This window comes from Oncorhynchus clarkii, chromosome 16 (genome assembly GCF_045791955.1).
Source record: "Oncorhynchus clarkii lewisi isolate Uvic-CL-2024 chromosome 16, UVic_Ocla_1.0, whole genome shotgun sequence".
NCBI classification, from domain to species: Eukaryota; Metazoa; Chordata; class Actinopteri; order Salmoniformes; family Salmonidae; genus Oncorhynchus; species Oncorhynchus clarkii.
In genome coordinates this window covers 68,521,004-68,538,241 of record NC_092162.1, presented here as the reverse complement: position 1 = coordinate 68,538,241, position 17,238 = coordinate 68,521,004, and the positions used below count along the sequence as shown (strand labels likewise).

Here is a 17,238-nt window from a genome sequence, read left to right as displayed (position 1 = left end):
TTGATATAACACATATGGAATCATGTAGTAACCAAAAAAAGTGTTAAACAAATCAAAATATATTTTAGATTGCAGAATCTTCTAAGTAGACACCCTTTGCCTTGATGACAGCTTTGCCCACTCTTAGCATTCTCTCAACCAGCTTCACCTGGAATGCTTTACCAACAGTCTTGAAAGAGTTCCCACATATGCTGAGCACTTGTTGGCTGCTTTTCCTTCACTATGCATTCCAACTAATCCCAAACCATCTCAATTGGTTTGAGGTCGGGTGACTGTAGAGGCCAGGGCATCTGATGCAGCACTCCATCACTCTCCTTTGTCAAATAGCCCTTACACAGCCTGGAGGTGTGTTTTGAGTCATTGTTCTGTTGAAAAAGAAATGATAGTCCCACTAAGCGCAAACCAGATGGGATGGCGTATCGCTGCAGAATGCTGTGGTAGTCATGCTGGTTAAGTGTGCCTTGAATTCTAAATAAATCACAGACAGTGTCACCAGCAAAGCACACCCACACCATCATACCATCCACATCCTCCTCCATGCTTCACGGTGGGAACCACACATGCAGAGATCATCCGTTCACATACTCTGCATCTCACAAAGACACGGCAGTTGGAACCAAAAATCTCACATTTGGACTCATCAGACCAAAGGACAGATTTCCACCAGGTGTGTCCATTGCTCGAATTTCTTGGTCCAAGCAATTCTCTTCTTATTGGTGTCCTTTAGTAGTGGTTTATTTGCACTAATTTGTCCATGAAGGCCTGATTCAAGCAGTCTCCTGATGTTGAGATGTGTCTGTTACTTGAACTCTGTGAAGCATTTATTTGGGCTGCAATCAGAGGTGAAGTTAACTCTAATGAACTTATCCTCTGCAGCAGAGGTAACTCTGGGCCTTCCTTTCAAATCAAATCAAAGTTAATTTGTCACGTGCGCTGAATACAACAGGTATTACAGTTGAAATGCTTACTTACAGGCTCTAACCAATGGTGAGATGTTATGGGATGAGTTGGAATGCAGAGTGAAGGAAAAGAAGCCAACAATTGCTCAGCATATGTGGGAACTCTTTCAAGACTGTTGGAAAAACATTCCAGGTGAAGCAGGTTGAGAGAATCCGGTGGTCCTCATGAGAGCCAGTTTCACCATAGCACTTGATGGTTTTTGCAACTGCACTTGAAGAAACTTTCAAAGTTATTGAAATATTCCGTATTGACTGACATTCATGTCTTAAAGTAATGATGGACTATCATTTCCCTTTGCTTATTTGAGCTGTTCTTGGTCTTGGTCTTTTGCCAAATAGGGCTATCTTCTGTACACCACCCCTACCTTGTCACAACAGAACTGATTGGCTCAAACGCATTAAGAAGGCAAGAAATTCCACAAACTTTTTACAAGGCACATCTGTTAATTGAAATGCATTCCAGGTGACTACCTCATGAAGCTGGTTGAGAGAATGCCAAGAGTGTGCAAAGCTGTCATCAAGGCAAAGGGTGCCTACTTTGAAAAATCTCAAATATACAATATATTTTGATTTGTTGAACACTTTTTTTGGTTACTACATGATTCCATATGTGTTATATCAAAGTGTTGATGCCTTCACTATTATTCTACAATGTAGAAAATAGTAAAAAAAAATAAGAGAAAAACCCTTGAATGAGTAGCTGCGTCCAAACTTCTGACTGATAATGTAAATCCAAACACTGTTTGAGATGTATAATTCCCTTTGCATCAGTGTCCGGGGTGTTTGATTCAATGAATGCTATCGCGTGTTTACACATGGCAGTAATATTTTCAGACCAAAATCTTTTGACCATCCCCTCTGCCGAGGCGGCAGGGTAGCCTAGTGGTTAGAGCGTTGGACTAGCAAGTTCAAACCCCCGAGCTGACAAGGTACAAATCTGTCGTTCTGCCCCTGAACAGGCAGTTAACCCACTGTTCCTAGGCCGTCATTGAAAATAAGAATTTGTTCTTAACTGAGTTGCCTAGTTAAATAAAGGTAAAATAAATAGAGGGGATGCAGGGTTTGTGCTCGCAGGTTACTGGAAAGAACTGACTAAATCTACAAAATAAATACGATACTAAGACATTAGTCAAAGCATGCAGCGATAGCAGGGATTGACTCAAAGCCCTCCAAGTGAAGAGAGAGGAACGTGTGGGAGTGGAGATTGATTTGCAGCGCTAGAGGTCTCCCTCTTGGTTTGAGAGAGAGAGTGAGAGAGGCGTTTGTTACATAAATATGTGTCCATCACTCAGAATGTCAAAACCTTTAAAGGCTTTTGTCTTGTGTGACTTTTCCTCAGGAAGGAGTTCTTGATACATTTGATTAAGAAAGTAGCTTATTCTTCCACCTCCCTTTAATGCGCATGCATACTACACTACAAGAGTATACAGGTTACGATTATTCTCATATCTTATTCGATATGGTATGACCCCTTTTAAACTGCTTGAACTGCACTGAGATGTAAGATTAAATGGCTGAATGGCAGTCCAACACATTTATAAAGCTAGGTACAAAACTTAATAGAATCAAGTGTTAACAACAACAGCTTGTTCATTTGATAATGAGTGATGAACATATTCTTCCTATAAGGAGTTTCTGTCTTCTGTATTTGTAATGTTTTAGTTTTTTTCCTAAATGGCCAATTGTCATGGGGATAGAAGCACTGAAAATGTTGGACTGTGTCAACTTGGCACAGAGTAGAGTGTATAAATACATGGTCATGTTACGCCAGCCAATGGAACGCTGTGTTGACAGTTTTTTAAAATTTATAAACACTACATTTGACTACATGGATGATAATGGTCATGTCTACGTACGAGACAGGATGGAGGAGCATGGTGACATATTGTACCATGGCATGTGATTTGGCCATGACATGTAAAACGATCCATTTCCAGTTGCTAGTTGTGAATGGATGTGGCCTCATGTAGTGGTTGTAAAAGTACAGTGTTGCATGAGAAAGCAAGAAGTCTCTGTTCGCTCTGATCAAAAGTGATCACACACCTGTGAATCCCCCTGAATAAGGCAGAATATAAAACCAATGATCTAATATCGCAGTTTGTGGTAGGCCAGGGTATACAAAGATTCTTAGTGTCCTCTCTTTAATGGCCTTTGCCCTTCCTTCATCAGTTAAAGTGAGGACAGACAGAGTAGAGTACCCTGTAAACATGATAAAAGATAGCCCAAAGCACCCTATTCTGAGATTGGTACTGTACACATCTGAAGGCCCCTGAGATTGGTACTGTACACATCTGAAGGCCCCTGAGAATGGTCCCCTGATTCTGTTCTGTCCAGCAAAGGGAGGTAGCCAATCATTAGGTGCCTATACTTCAAACATTATCATCCTAATTAAAAACACAAAACATAACAAATCAAAGTACATACATACCACACTAACATTTCCAGGAGAAAATCATATCTGGTAGAATGGTAAAAAGGTGTCATTTAGCTAATCAAACCAAAACCAAACTCCCTCTGTAGGTACTGTAGCTTAAAGCTGTGTGCTTTTATCATGTGTGCCTTTCTCTCTCCACTCATTGCAGGCAAAGGTATGTTTACATTTTAAGAAGCTGGCTCAAATCCTGCTCAGGAGGTTGGCAGAGGTGAAGACAAAATTTTCAGGGGATCAGGGAGGATTGGGGGGGCTATTTAAAAAAAGAAAAACATATTAAATGTGTCTTTGACAGGCAGGAGAAGATACTATTGCTGTTGCCGTGGTGACACATTCATGTTGTTACAGAGACACAAAACATCAATATGCTATAATGATAAGGAAACTGTGATCTAATTACGATGATTCAGGTATCCAACTGTATGGACGATTTCTGTGAAGGAAATATCCAAATGAGCATAACCTTTATTATAGATAATGCATTAGTGTTTAGGGCATTATTTTGAAGAATAATTTTTTTGTTGTTGAAGTCTCTGTACATATTTGTATTTAAGGAACAATGTTATTGTTGTTGTATTAAAGAAAATTTGAGAGAGAGAGAAAAAAAAAGTTTGTGACTAAATGCACAGCCAAGGGTTGTCCTGCTAAGCCCATTTTTACAGAGATGAGCTATTTTTACTGGGGATTTTCTAGGCATTCATATTATTAATACCCTTTTGAAAATTACAAACTTCCAAAATTACAAGCACTTCCACAATGATAGATAGTAAGGATTTTTGTTACTTTTGTAGAGGTGGTTGTTCTTTTGCTACCATTTTGTAAAGCAGGACAGGCCTTGGCTGTATGGCCTCTGGGTCTCCTGTTTTCTTTTGGAGGTTAACTCTGTAGTTGGGCTGAAATTGTGACTCTGTGTTTTGTGTACTTGTGTACATGTTCCCATGTTCCCGTGTCAGTATTATAAACAAGATAAGAGATGTCAGCTATTGTTGGGGGTATCAACCATGTTATCTATGAAAAACATTAATAAAGAATTATAGACAAGTGCATCGGTCGCTTGCGTTAATTGGTGTGTGTGTGTGTGTGTGTGTGTGTGTGTGTGTGTGTGTGTGTGTGTGTGTGTGTGTGTGTGTGTGTGTATGCCATACACTGTAGGCTATGGGTTGCCAGAGAAGAAAATAAAATAAAAAAACGTCTCTCTTGTTTTGTCGTTTGCCAAAATGGAGGACAATGTTTGATGACAGGCTGCACGTCACATGACATGGTTGACCACTGCCATCTGCGGGGCTACATGAAATAGTGTGCCACAGTCACATGACATGGTTGACCACTGCCATCTGCTGGGCTATAGTGTGCCACAGTCACATGACATGGTTGACCACTGCCATCTGCTGGGCTATAGTGTGCCACAGTCACATGACATGGTTGACCACTGCCATCTGCTGGGCTATAGTGTGCCACAGTCACATGACATGGTTGACCACTGCCATCTGCTGGGCTATAGTGTGCCACAGTCACGTGACATGGTTGACCACTGCCATCTGCTGGGCTATAGTGTGCCACAATCACATGACATGGTTGACCACTGCCATCTGCTGGGCTATAGTGTGCCACAGTCACATGACATGGTTGACCACTGCCATCTGCTGGGCTATAGTGTGCCACAGTCACGTGACATGGTTGACCACTGCCATCTGCTGGGCTATAGTGTGCCACAGTCACGTGACATGGTTGACCACTGCCATCTGCTGGGCTACATGAGATCTCAAATAGTGTGCCACAGTCACATGACATGTTTGAGTCAGATATTTGCCAGGTCGTTACAGTAAATAAGAATTTGTTCTTAATTAATTGACCTGTCTAGTGAAATAAAAGTAAAATACATTTTAGTCAATGAAATCTCCTCAGACTCCAGTAGCCTATTTTCTATAACGTGAACAAGCATAACCTTTTAAAAGGCATGTTGCTGTTTGTGTATACATATAAATATAAATTACTATATGCTATTTATTTTAGACTACTATAATAGAACAGGCAGCATATATAATTCCGCTCTGATAAAATATGATTTGCGTCATTTAGCTTCATGTCCACATCCTAGTTCAATCCTAACCCTATCACTAACCTTAACCCTAACCTTAACCCAAACCCTAGCTTCATGTCCACATCCCGGTTCAACCTTAACCCTAACCTCAACCATAACCCTAACCTTAACCCTAGCTTCATGTCCACATTCCAGCTCAAGCCTAATCCTAAAGATAAATATAAAGCTTGCATTCAACAGATTGATGTGCTATATTAATCAAGATTATATATATATTTTTTAAATCATAGTATTTCTATTCTATTCTGTAAACATATTTTATCTAGCAGCCTGCACCACATTCACTTTGGTGCACATTTACAGGTGGGCTTGTTCAATTACTATATTGTATGTTTAGGCCCATGATTTATTTTAGTGTATCAATCAATAGCCAATCAAAATGATAATCAGATCTACATTGCTTTTTCTTACGTATGACGTAAGCGCGTCGACTGGTTGAACGTTTACATCGCAAATCAAAAGGTGTTTGTCATCTGCTCCGAATACAGCAGGCAACCCATTAATAAACCAACAATGCAGTTTTAAGAAAATATAGTTAAGAAAAATATTTAATAAATTAACTTAAGTAAAAAAGTAACACAATAAAAATAACGAGGCTATCGGTACAGGTTAGTTGAGGTCATTTGTACGTCGGTAGGGGTAAAGTGACTGCATAGATAATAAACAGCGAGTAGCAGCAGTGTACAAAAATCTAAAATATTTTTTTTAAACTGAAAGGGGGGGTTCAATGCAAATAGTCTGGGTAGCCATTTGATTGTTCAGCAGTTTTATGGCTTGGGGGTAGAAGCTGTACCGTTTTGGGGGTAGAAGCTGTAACGTTAGCGCCTAGCTAGCACTAGCTGTGAACTATCTGAGCGCTACCGAACAAAAGCCTTAAAACAAGCTGATTTGCAGCGGCCATCGATATTTTAACACGGAAAATTTTGATTATCAAGTTCTAGGTAATTATATTTTCCAATTAACGTTATGTTAGCGTGTGTCTGTCGACCTTGCCTAACGTTAGTCCCGAATCTTTGTTCAGATTACGATTGGCTTTTTTTCTTCTTCACATTTCCAATGTGTCAACCACTTAAAAACCATTTAGATGCTAACTAAACTACTTAATTGACATGATCTGACACGTTTGCATATTTGTTGTGGATATTTTGGACTCAACATCGGGTTAACTTGCGCACAAATAGTAACTGCAACGTGTCTCGCGAAGGTCATCGGATGCATGTGGGGTAACGTTATTGTAGTTTTGACATTTCTTGCTAAATTATATGCTGTTTTTTAGCATGGTGTGGTTGTTTTTCAAGGTTTGTGTTAGAAAACGCAGCGTTCTTTTACAGGAAATAGTGTACTTTTCTCTTAAAACAAGGCAAAGGTCCAAGTCCCACAGCGCCATCTTTTGGTCGTGTATTTGTAATCGCTGTTGAAAAATAAATTCATAATGTTATTCAGAAATATTCACTACCATCGAGGATTTTCTCAAATAATTTATTGTGCATAAATTAGTCATTTGGCAATCAAACACAATGGCTGTTTTAGGCATCAAAGGAACCAAGCATCATTAAAGTGGCCAGGCTCCTTTGTTTTCTATTGCTTTATGACACAGCAGGCCAACTCAACATTTGGCTTGTCATCTCCCCATTGGCATTGTTCGCAGGGGCAGGCCACAGGAACAGCACTCACACCTAATGTGCTGAGGAAGTCTTTTCACAAAGCACTTTCAGTATATCATTGGAAGGCAAAAAATGGGGATTGTTTACTCTGAAATGTACAAAATGTGAAGTGGAGGATGATGTTTTGTTAGTGGTGGCAATGCAACAAACTCTTTCAATTCAATTGCACACAACCTGTTTCTGTTCTTCAGATAAAGGCTCAGAAGTTTCCCCTTCTCTCTCGCCAGTCAAGATGGGAGGAGCTGTGAGCGCTGGCGAGGATAATGACGAGTTGATTGACAACCTGAAGGAGGCACACTACATCCATTCAGACCTGGTGGAGCGGGCCTTCAGGGCCATCGACCGGGCCGACTACTACCTGGAGGAGTACCGTGACAGTGCCTACAAGGACCTGGCCTGGAGGCACGGCAACATCCACCTATCAGCCCCCTGTATCTACTCTGAGGTGATGGAGGCCCTGGACCTGCACCCTGGCCTGTCCTTCCTCAACCTGGGCAGTGGGACGGGGTACCTCAGCACTATGGTGGGACTCATACTGGGTGAGTTGTTGTAACTGGTTTAGCCAGCAGCATACCACCCTGCATCCCACTGCCCGCTTGGTTCTGAAGCTAAGCAGGGTTGGTCCTGGTCGGTCCCTAGATGGGAGACCAGATGCTGCTGGAAGTGGTGTTGGGGGGGCCATTAGGAGGCACTCTTTCCTCGAGTCCAAAAAAAAAAAATCCCAATACCCCAGGGCAGTGATTGGGGACTTTGCCCTCTGTAGGGTGCTGTCTTTCTGATGGGACGTTAAACGTGTGTCCTGACTCTCTGGTCACTAAAGATCCCATGGCACTCGTCGTAAGCGTAGGGGTGTTAACTCTGGTGTCCTGGCTAAATTCCCAAGCTGTCCCTCATACTGTCACCTAATCATCCCCAGCTTACAATTCATCTCATTCATCCCCCCTCCTCTCCCCTGTAACTATTCCCCAGGTTGTTGCTGTAAATGAGAATGTGTTCTCAGTCAACTTACCTGGTAAAATAAACACTCTGAGCCTGGGTGAGTTACTGTAGCAAACAGTACAACCACTCCGGGCCTGGGTGAGTTACTGTAGCAGACAGTACAACCACACTGGGCCTAGGTGAGTTACTGTAGCAGACAGTACAACCACTCTGGGCCTGGGTGAGTTACTGTAGCAGACAGTACAACCACTCCGGGCCTGGGTGAGTTACTGTAGCAGACAGTACAACCACTCCGGGCCTGGGTGAGTTACTGTAGCTGGACAGTACAACCACTCCGGGCCTGGGTGAGTTACTGTAGCAGACAGTACAACCACTCCGGGCCTGGGTGAGTTACTGTAGCTGGACAGTACAACCACTCTGGGTCTTGTTGGAGTTGGAAAGGGGGAAATCAGCAGGCCAACTGATTGGAAAAGTTGATTGAAATGCATTGTGGATGTTATTTTTCTGTTGTAATCCTGGTTCCAGGTCCATTTGGTGTGAACCATGGGGTGGAGTTATATGCTGATGTGATTGAGTATGCCTATCAGAAGCTAGACTACTTCATCAAAACCAGCGAAAGCTTTGACAAGTGAGACTCTTTACCTCTGATTGCCTTTCCAGTCTACATCAGCCTTGAAGTTCTCTCTTGTCAGTAGACATCGTGGCTAGTTGAATATCAGGTGGGAGTGTGTAGCCTGTAAAATCTATTGTTTTTGTTTATACTGTATTTGTGTTTTTTCTTTAGGTTTGAGTTCTGCGAACCTTCGTTTGTGGCGGGGAACTGCCTGGAGATCCCCCCTGAGAGCAGGCAGTATGACAGGGTGTACTGTGGCGCGGGAGTGCAGAGAGACCATGAAGAATACATGAAGAACCTGCTGAAGGTGGGGGGTATTCTGGTACTGCCTCTGGAGGAGAAGGTGTGTATACTCACACTAACTAGGTTTCCATCCAACCTTTTTTATGCTTGTACTTGTCGGATAGAAAATGTCAATTTGTCGGTAAACTCAGCAAAATGTCGACAAAATAAAATACGCTAGAGGTGGTGTGATCTTTTCGTCTGTAAAATGTACTATGCGATAAATGGTGGTGGAAACGCCTTTATGCGCAAATATTGATATAATAACCATTGAATTGGAGTACATTTGGAGTCACACAATGATATGCTGTGTGGTCCTCCCACTACGACTCAGGCATGCGGTTTATTAGGCTACAGATGGAATGAGTGGTGATGAACTTCAAAGCGTGGTCAACGTGCACGGTGATGAGCTTAAAGATAATGTGAAGGAAACCCATTGTATTTTTTTTTATTCGTGGGAATTGAACAGCAAAAGTTAATTTTTTTTGTATGTGCAATACGTCATCATTGGCTGGAAACACCCCTCTGATGAGAAAATTTGCATATTTTCATGCATATTCTAAAATATAATGCATGCAAATCTGTAGCCAATAGGATGGAGACCTAGCTACTGAAATACATGTAATTATGTCCCTTACACAAATAGGATGTGCTCTAATGCAGGGCTTCCCAAACTCGGTCCTGCCCCCCCCCCACCCCTGGGTGCATGTTTTGTTTTTTGACCTAACACTACACAGCTGGTTCAAATAACCATCTCATCATCCAGCTTTGATCATTTGTATCAAATGTGTAGTGTTGAGGCAAAAACAAAATGTGCACGTGGGGGGGGGCAGGACCAAGTTTTGGAAGCCCTGCCCTAATGTACCCTATTCTTGTACTCTTCCTAGCTGACCAAGATCAGGCGTACAGGCCAGAGCAGCTGGGAGACCAAAAAGATCATTTCTGTGTCCTTCGCTCCACTGGCACTGCCCCAACATAACACCAATGGCGAACCCAAGACAGTCCCACTACGTGAGTACCTTGTCAGTTTGGGATTTTCTAACATAAAAGTCAGAAGAGATGAGTGAAAAACGCTAGGAAACCCCCCCCCCCCATACGTTTTGATCACCATCCAAAGCATACTGACGTTCTCTTCATTCTCTCTCCTTTGCTGATCTCTGGTGACCCACGGAGCAGCCACGTTTGAGGTGCGGACACTGCAAGAGCTGGCTCGTATAGCCATCCGCCACACCCTGAGAGTGACCACGGACAACGGGGGGGGTCAGCCACGGGGTCAGGGCTCTTTTGGAGGAGGCAGGGGCCTGGGGGTCAGTGGGCTCCACAAGTACGGCCCGCGTTTTAAACGCCGGCGAGTTCACCACCGCCGCCACTGCACCTCTGTAGTACTGGCACACAAGCGTGTGGTGAGCAATGCTGACCCCACCCCTGCTCCCCTGGACAACAACAACAATAACCACGGGGGGCAGGAGGATGGGCAGCGAAGGGCAGCCCGGGAGGAGGAGGAGGAGGAGGAAGCAGAAAAGGAGACAGGGGAGCTACTCCCAGCAGAGCCACCTATAAACATCCTGAGAGAAAGGATTCTCGTTTTGCCCCTCCCGGAGCCTCTGAAGATGTACCTGCTGTACTGCCGGGAGAAATGACTTTTCCACAGATGCAGCACCCAGCAGAAACCAACAACCCCTGACTGTTACTGACGGGGTCTCTGTCTCTGACTGGGTCTCTGTCTCTGACTGGGTCTCTGTCTCTGACTGGGTCTCTGTCTCTGACTGGGTCTCTGTCTCTGACTGGGTCTCTGTCTCTGACTGGGTCTCTGTCACTGACTGGGTCTCTGTTACTGACCCCTGACTGGGTCTCTGTTACTGACTGGGTCTCTGTTACTGACTGGGTCTCTGTTACTGACTGGGTCTCTGTTTCTGACCCCTGACTGGGTCTCTGTTACTGACTGGGTCTCTGTTACTGACTGGGTCTCTGTTACTGACTGGGTCTCTGTTACTGACTGGGTCTCTGTTACTGACTGGGTCTCTGTTACTGACTGGGTCTCTGTTACTGACTGGGTCTCTGTTACTGACTGGGTCTCTGTCTCTGACTGGGTCTCTGTCTCTGACTGGGTCTCTGTCTCTGACTGGGTCTCTGTCTCTGACTGGGTCTCTGTTTCTGACTGGGTCTCTGTTTCTGACTGGGTCTCTGTTTCTGACTGGGTCTCTGTTTCTGACTGGGTCTCTGTTTCTGACTGGGTCTCTGTTACTGACCCCTGACTGGGTCTCTGTTTCTGACTGGGTCTCTGTTACTGACTGGGTCTCTGTTACTGACCACTGACTGGGTCTCTGTTTCTGACTGGGTCTCTGTTTCTGACTGGGTCTCTGTTTCTGACTGGGTCTCTGTTACTGACTGGGTCTCTGTTACTGACTGGGTCTCTGTTACTGACTGGGTCTCTGTCTCTGACTGGGTCTCTGTCTCTGACTGGGTCTCTGTCTCTGACTGGGTCTCTGTTTCTGATCCCTGACTGGGTCTCTGTTTCTGATCCCTGACTGGGTCTCTGTTTCTGATCCCTGACTGGGTCTCTGTTTCTGATCCCTGACTGGGTCTCTGTTTCTGATCCCTGACTGGGTCTCTGTTTCTGACCCCTGACTGGGTCTCTGTTTCTGACTGGGTCTCTGTTTCTGACCCCTGACGGGGTCTCTGTTACTGACTGGGTCTCTGTTTCTGACTGGGTCTCTGTTTCTGACCCCTGACTGGGTCTCTGTTACTGACTGGGTCTCTGTTACTGACTGGGTCTCTGTTATTGACTGGGTCTCTGTTATTGACTGGGTCTCTGTTTCTGACTGGGTCTCTGTTTCTGACTGGGTCTCTGTTTCTGACTGGGTCTCTGTTACTGACTGGGTCTCTGTCACTGACTGGGTCTCTGTCTCTGACTGGGTCTCTGTCACTGACTGGGTCTCTGTTACTGACTGGGTCTCTGTTTCTGACCCCTGACTGGGTCTCTGTCTCTGACTGGGTCTCTGTCTCTGACTGGGTCTCTGTTACTGACTGGGTCTCTGTTTCTGACCCCTGACTGGGTCTCTGTCTCTGACTGGGTCTCTGTTACTGACCCTTGACGGGGTCTCTGTTACTGACGGGGTCTCTGTTACTGACTGGGTCTCTGTTTCTGACTGGGTCTCTGTTTCTGACTGGGTCTCTGTTTCTGACTGGGTCTCTGTTACTGACTGGGTCTCTGTTTCTGACTGGGTCTCTGTTTCTGACTGGGTCTCTGTTTCTGACTGGGTCTCTGTTTCTGACCCCTGACTGGGTCTCTGTTACTGACTGGGTCTCTGTTTCTGACCCCTGACTGGGTCTCTGTTACTGACTGGGTCTCTGTTACTGACTGGGTCTCTGTCACTGACTGGGTCTCTGTCACTGACTGGGTCTCTGTTACTGACTGGGTCTCTGTTACTGACTGGGTCTCTGTTACTGACTGGGTCTCTGTCTCTGACTGGGTCTCTGTCTCTGACTGGGTCTCTGTCTCTGACTGGGTCTCTGTCTCTGACTGGGTCTCTGTTTCTGACTGGGTCTCTGTTTCTGACTGGGTCTCTGTTTCTGACTGGGTCTCTGTTACTGACCCCTGACTGGGTCTCTGTTTCTGACTGGGTCTCTGTTTCTGACTGGGTCTCTGTTTCTGACTGGGTCTCTGTTACTGACTGGGTCTCTGTTACTGACTGGGTCTCTGTTACTGACTGGGTCTCTGTTTCTGACTGGGTCTCTGTTTCTGACCCCTGACTGGGTCTCTGTTACTGACTGGGTCTCTGTTTCTGACCCCTGACTGGGTCTCTGTTACTGACTGGGTCTCTGTTACTGACTGGGTCTCTGTTACTGACTGGGTCTCTGTTTCTGACTGGGTCTCTGTTTCTGACTGGGTCTCTGTTTCTGACCGGGTCTCTGTTTCTGACCCCTGACTGGGTCTCTGTTTCTGACCCCTGACTGGGTCTCTGTTTCTGACCCCTGACTGGGTCTCTGTCTCTGACTGGGTCTCTGTCTCTGACTGGGTCTCTGTCTCTGACTGGGTCTCTGTCTCTGACTGGGTCTCTGTTTCTGACCCCTGACTGGGTCTCTGTCTCTGACTGGGTCTCTGTCTCTGACTGGGTCTCTGACTGGGTCTCTGTCACTGACTGGGTCTCTGTCTCTGACTGGGTCTCTGTTACTGACTGAGTCTCTGTCTCTGACTGGGTCTCTGTTACTGACTGGGTCTCTGTCACTGACTGGGTCTCTGTCACTGACTGGGTCTCTGTCTCTGACTGGGTCTCTGTCTCTGACTGGGTCTCTGTCTCTGACTGGGTCTCTGTCTCTGACTGGGTCTCTGTCTCTGACTGGGTCTCTGTCTCTGACTGGGTCTCTGTCTCTGACTGGGTCTCTGTCACTGACTGGGTCTCTGTTTCTGACCCCTGCCTGACTGGGTCTCTGTTACTGACTGGGTCTCTGTTACTGACTGGGTCTCTGTTTCTGACCCCTGACTGGGTCTCTGTCTCTGACTGGGTCTCTGTTACTGACTGGGTCTCTGTCTCTGACTGGGTCTCTGTCACTGACTGGGTCTCTGTTACTGACTGGGTCTCTGTTACTGACTGGGTCTCTGTTTCTGACCCCTGACTGGGTCTCTGTCTCTGACTGGGTCTCTGTTACTGACTGGGTCTCTGTTTCTGACCCCTGCCTGACTGGGTCTCTGTTACTGACTGGGTCTCTGTTACTGACTGGGTCTCTGTTACTGACTGGGTCTCTGTTTCTGACCCCTGACTGGGTCTCTGTCTCTGACTGGGTCTCTGTCTCTGACTGGGTCTCTGTCTCTGACTGGGTCTCTGTTACTGACTGGGTCTCTGTTACTGACTGGGTCTCTGTTACTGACTGGGTCTCTGTTACTGACTGGGTCTCTGTAACTGAATGGGTCTCTGTTTCTGACCCCTGACGGGGTCTCTGTTTCTGACCCCTGACTGGGTCTCTGTTACTGACTGGGTCTCTGTAACTGAATGGGTCTCTGTTTCTGACCCCTGACGGGGTCTCTGTTTCTGACCCCTGACTGGGTCTCTGTTACTGACTGGGTCTCTGTCTGACTGGGTCTCTGTCTCTGACTGGGTCTCTGTCTCTGACTGGGTCTCTGTTACTGTTACTTACTCAATTCCTTTCCTGTCACTGTAAGGAGGAGACATATTTGACCAGTATGGGAAGGGTTTCACCTTGGATAGAAAGGTGTCTCTAGGCTCTCTGGTACTCAGTAACTTAGCTTTCTCAATGTTGAGGATGTTTAGACAGCCAAACAGATCAATTATGTGAATGGATTTTTTGTTGTTGCAGTATTTGGGAAGGGAGGATCTTTGTGATTTCACTTTTTCACTCAACCCAACAGAAGTTGTTTCCCTCTTAAGCTGTGTGTGAGAATGGGATTCATATATTCTGTGCTGAGTGAGCCCTAGAACTATGGAGGTGTCTGTTATCTGGTTGAAAGACCAAACTCTACTTATTGGACATCACCTGCAGCCACATGTCCCAGAGCACGTTGGTCCACATCTTCTGTTACCACGAGAGACTGGAAGAACCATCTGAGATCGAGCCTTGTGCTTCATAAATGGAAGGAAAAGATGGGATAGTGTCAGAGTGGAGGAGAAAGTTTGTCATTTCAGTAGTGTCCAGAAGCCAGAGAGATGTTTGACCTCTGAAGAGAGGTGGTGTAGAGGTTGTCTGTTGATGAGGTGGTGTGGAGCTGGTAGAGGTTGTCTTGATGAGATGTGTTGTGACACTGATGACCCATGATGCCTGTGGTTTAGAGACACTTAAAGCGATATTATTGTTTGACTCTATTTTGTTAGCAGACTGGCAGTGGATATTAGGTGTTGTTTTGAGTTAACTTTCTTGAGAATAAATGCAGGAGACACTATGACGCCATGATCATGTCCAGCAGACGTTTCAGTTTGAACATGACAGACTAGGGTTGACCATGCTTCTTCCATTGTTATGATGGATTCTGCTCAAATTCTCTTATATTTGTAAATGTTTACTTTTCCCTCTAAAATGGTTCAGTTCCATTTTTAATTCAGTCAATTCTGGAAAATAATTGACGTTTGATTCATAGGTAGATAAAAAAAAAAAAAAAAAACTGGGATTTTTTTCACGAGTTGAATTTCATTACCTTCTGAATTCATTTAAGATCAAATTAACGCCAAACTTGACATGTACATTTATCCAAAGCTGGTATTTTGGTTTACTCTGTAATCAATAGTGAAAGAAAGTTAGTTTACAGGGGATAATACATAAACTGTATATACAAAAGTATGTGGACACCCCTTCAAATTTGTGGATTCAGCTATTTCAGCCACACCAATCTCCATAGACAAACAGTCAGTAGAATGGCCTTACTGAAGTGCTGACGTCTGTGCCACCGTCATAGGATGCCACCTTTCCAACAAGTCAAATTTCTGTCCCGCTAGAGCTGCCCCGGTCAACTGTAAGTGCTGTTATTGTGAAGTGGAAATGGCTCAGCCGCGAAGTGGTAGGCCACACAAACTCCCAGAACGGGACTGATGAGTGCTGATGCGTGTAACATTCACTACCAAGTTACAAACTGCTTCTGGAAGGAACGTCAGCACAAGAACTGTTCATCGGGAGCTTCATGAAGTGGGTTTCCATGGCCATGCAGCCGCGCACACAAGCCTAAGATCACCACCATGCACAATGCCAAACATTGGCTGGAATGGTATAAAGCTCGCCACCATTGGACTCTGGAGCAGTGGAAACATGTTCTCTGGACGGATAAATCACCCTTCACCATCTGGCAGTCCGGTGGACAAATCTGGGTTTGTAGCACTACCTGCCCGAATGTATAGTGGCAACTGTAAAGTTTGGTGGATGTGGAATAATGGTCTGGGGCTGTTTTATATGGTTCGGGCTAGGCCCCTTAGTTCTAGTGAAGGGAAATCTTAACGCTACAGCATACAATGATATTCTAGGTGATTTTGTGGCAGCAGTTTGGGGAAGGCCCTTTCCTGTTACCACATGACAATGCCCCCGTGCACAAAGCCAGGTTCATACAGAAATGGTTTGTCGAGATCGGTGTGGAAGCACTTGACGGGCCAGCACAGAGCCCTGACCTCAACCCCATCGAACACCTTCGGGATGAATTGGAACGCCGATTGCGAGGCCAGGCCTAATCGCCCAACATCAGTGCCCCATCTCACTAATGCTCTTGTGGCTGAATGGAAGCAAGTCCCCACAGTAATGTTCCAACTTCTAGTGGAAAGCCTTCCCAGAAGAGTGGAGGCTGTTATAGCAGCAAAGGGGGGGGGGCATCTCCATATTAATACCCATGATTTTGGAATGAGATGTTTGACGAGCGGGTGTCCACATACTTTTGGCTGTGTAGTGTATCATGCCACTGCTGTAAACCTGTGAGAAGACAGGACAGGAAATGCATGTAGCTACTGTGTGCTGTCAAAACAGCAGAGAGAAAAGAAACCTTTCATTTCTGACTTATGAAGGTTTATATTTTTTGCTCGTTTAGTTATACATTGTGTGGTGGTCTTCTGCATATAAATACAATTTTATATATAGATATATATATTCTTTAGCTCATACTTGCTACAGATACCTTACAGACTGGATGTTAACTTAGTCAGCCTACAGTATGTCACATGAAATTGGCATTTTGGTCAAAACTATTCTGATTTGTCCTTTTAATGTAACACTTTCACATTGATTTCAAATGTTAAGTGATAAATCTTTACTCCCTTGGCCAGGCAGATTGTTTTGTTCATCTGACTCAGCACGTTGTGATTTTTTAAAAATATTTCAATACTGTGGTAGAATATGAGCAATTAAAAAGGTATTTCCCAGTTTGCTTGTATACTGTAGAACTATTCCTTAAGTTCTGACAAATGTGTGTTGTCTTTAAGGATGTTATTTTGGAATTTGAGCTGTACTTTTGACTGCTGTTAATAAGTCAATTTTATGCAAAAGTTGAATGTTTGGGATGTGATCATACACTTCAACTCCACCACACATCAGTTTCACTCATTTAAATTAAAATAGATCAGCGTGTAATTAGGTCATCTTTATTAACTTTTCTTTACAAAAAGAACAGTTGAGGACTTCTGCGTTGCCAGTCACACCGATAGTAGTGCATCTGCATAATTTTAACATTTGGCAAAAACAATATCTGAATCGTCTTATACATAAAGTTTAGATACGGTGACGTGACAATGGGATAAAGAATGTAGGGATTCATTTTAAATGCC

General features: G+C 44.6%; 1 protein-coding gene across 3 annotated transcripts; it reads left to right on the top strand.

Moving 5' to 3' along the window:
- Window positions 1-5,976: 5,976 nt before the first annotated feature.
- Window positions 5,977-10,705, top strand: LOC139367765 (protein-L-isoaspartate O-methyltransferase domain-containing protein 2-like). Of its 3 annotated transcripts, none has more exons than XM_071106090.1 (6): window positions 5,977-6,432; window positions 7,347-7,694; window positions 8,620-8,722; window positions 8,879-9,050; window positions 9,877-10,000; window positions 10,166-10,705. In XM_071106090.1, exons 2-6 carry the CDS (start codon window positions 7,388-7,390, stop codon window positions 10,627-10,629), a joined length of 1,170 nt encoding a protein of 389 aa, XP_070962191.1. In that variant the 5' UTR covers window positions 5,977-6,432; window positions 7,347-7,387; the 3' UTR covers window positions 10,630-10,705. The 3 variants fall into 3 exon arrangements, with proteins under 3 accessions (XP_070962191.1, XP_070962192.1, XP_070962194.1); XM_071106091.1 differs by having other exon boundaries at window positions 5,977-6,099; window positions 10,166-10,670; XM_071106093.1 differs by having other exon boundaries at window positions 8,879-9,014; window positions 10,166-10,670.
- Window positions 10,706-17,238: the final 6,533 nt, after the last annotated feature.

What these genes read in the sequence shown, in the direction of transcription:
- LOC139367765 (XM_071106090.1), top strand. Translation starts at nt 7,388, where the DNA reads ATGGGAGGAGCTGTGAGCGCTGGCGAGGATAATGACGAGTTGATTGAC. An exon ending in ACCAGCGAAAGCTTTGACAA is followed by an intron (nt 8,723 to 8,878) that starts GTGAGACTCTTT and finishes TTTTTTCTTTAG; the next exon opens with GTTTGAGTTCTGCGAACCTT. An exon ending in ACCCAAGACAGTCCCACTAC is followed by an intron (nt 10,001 to 10,165) that starts GTGAGTACCTTG and finishes CCCACGGAGCAG; the next exon opens with CCACGTTTGAGGTGCGGACA.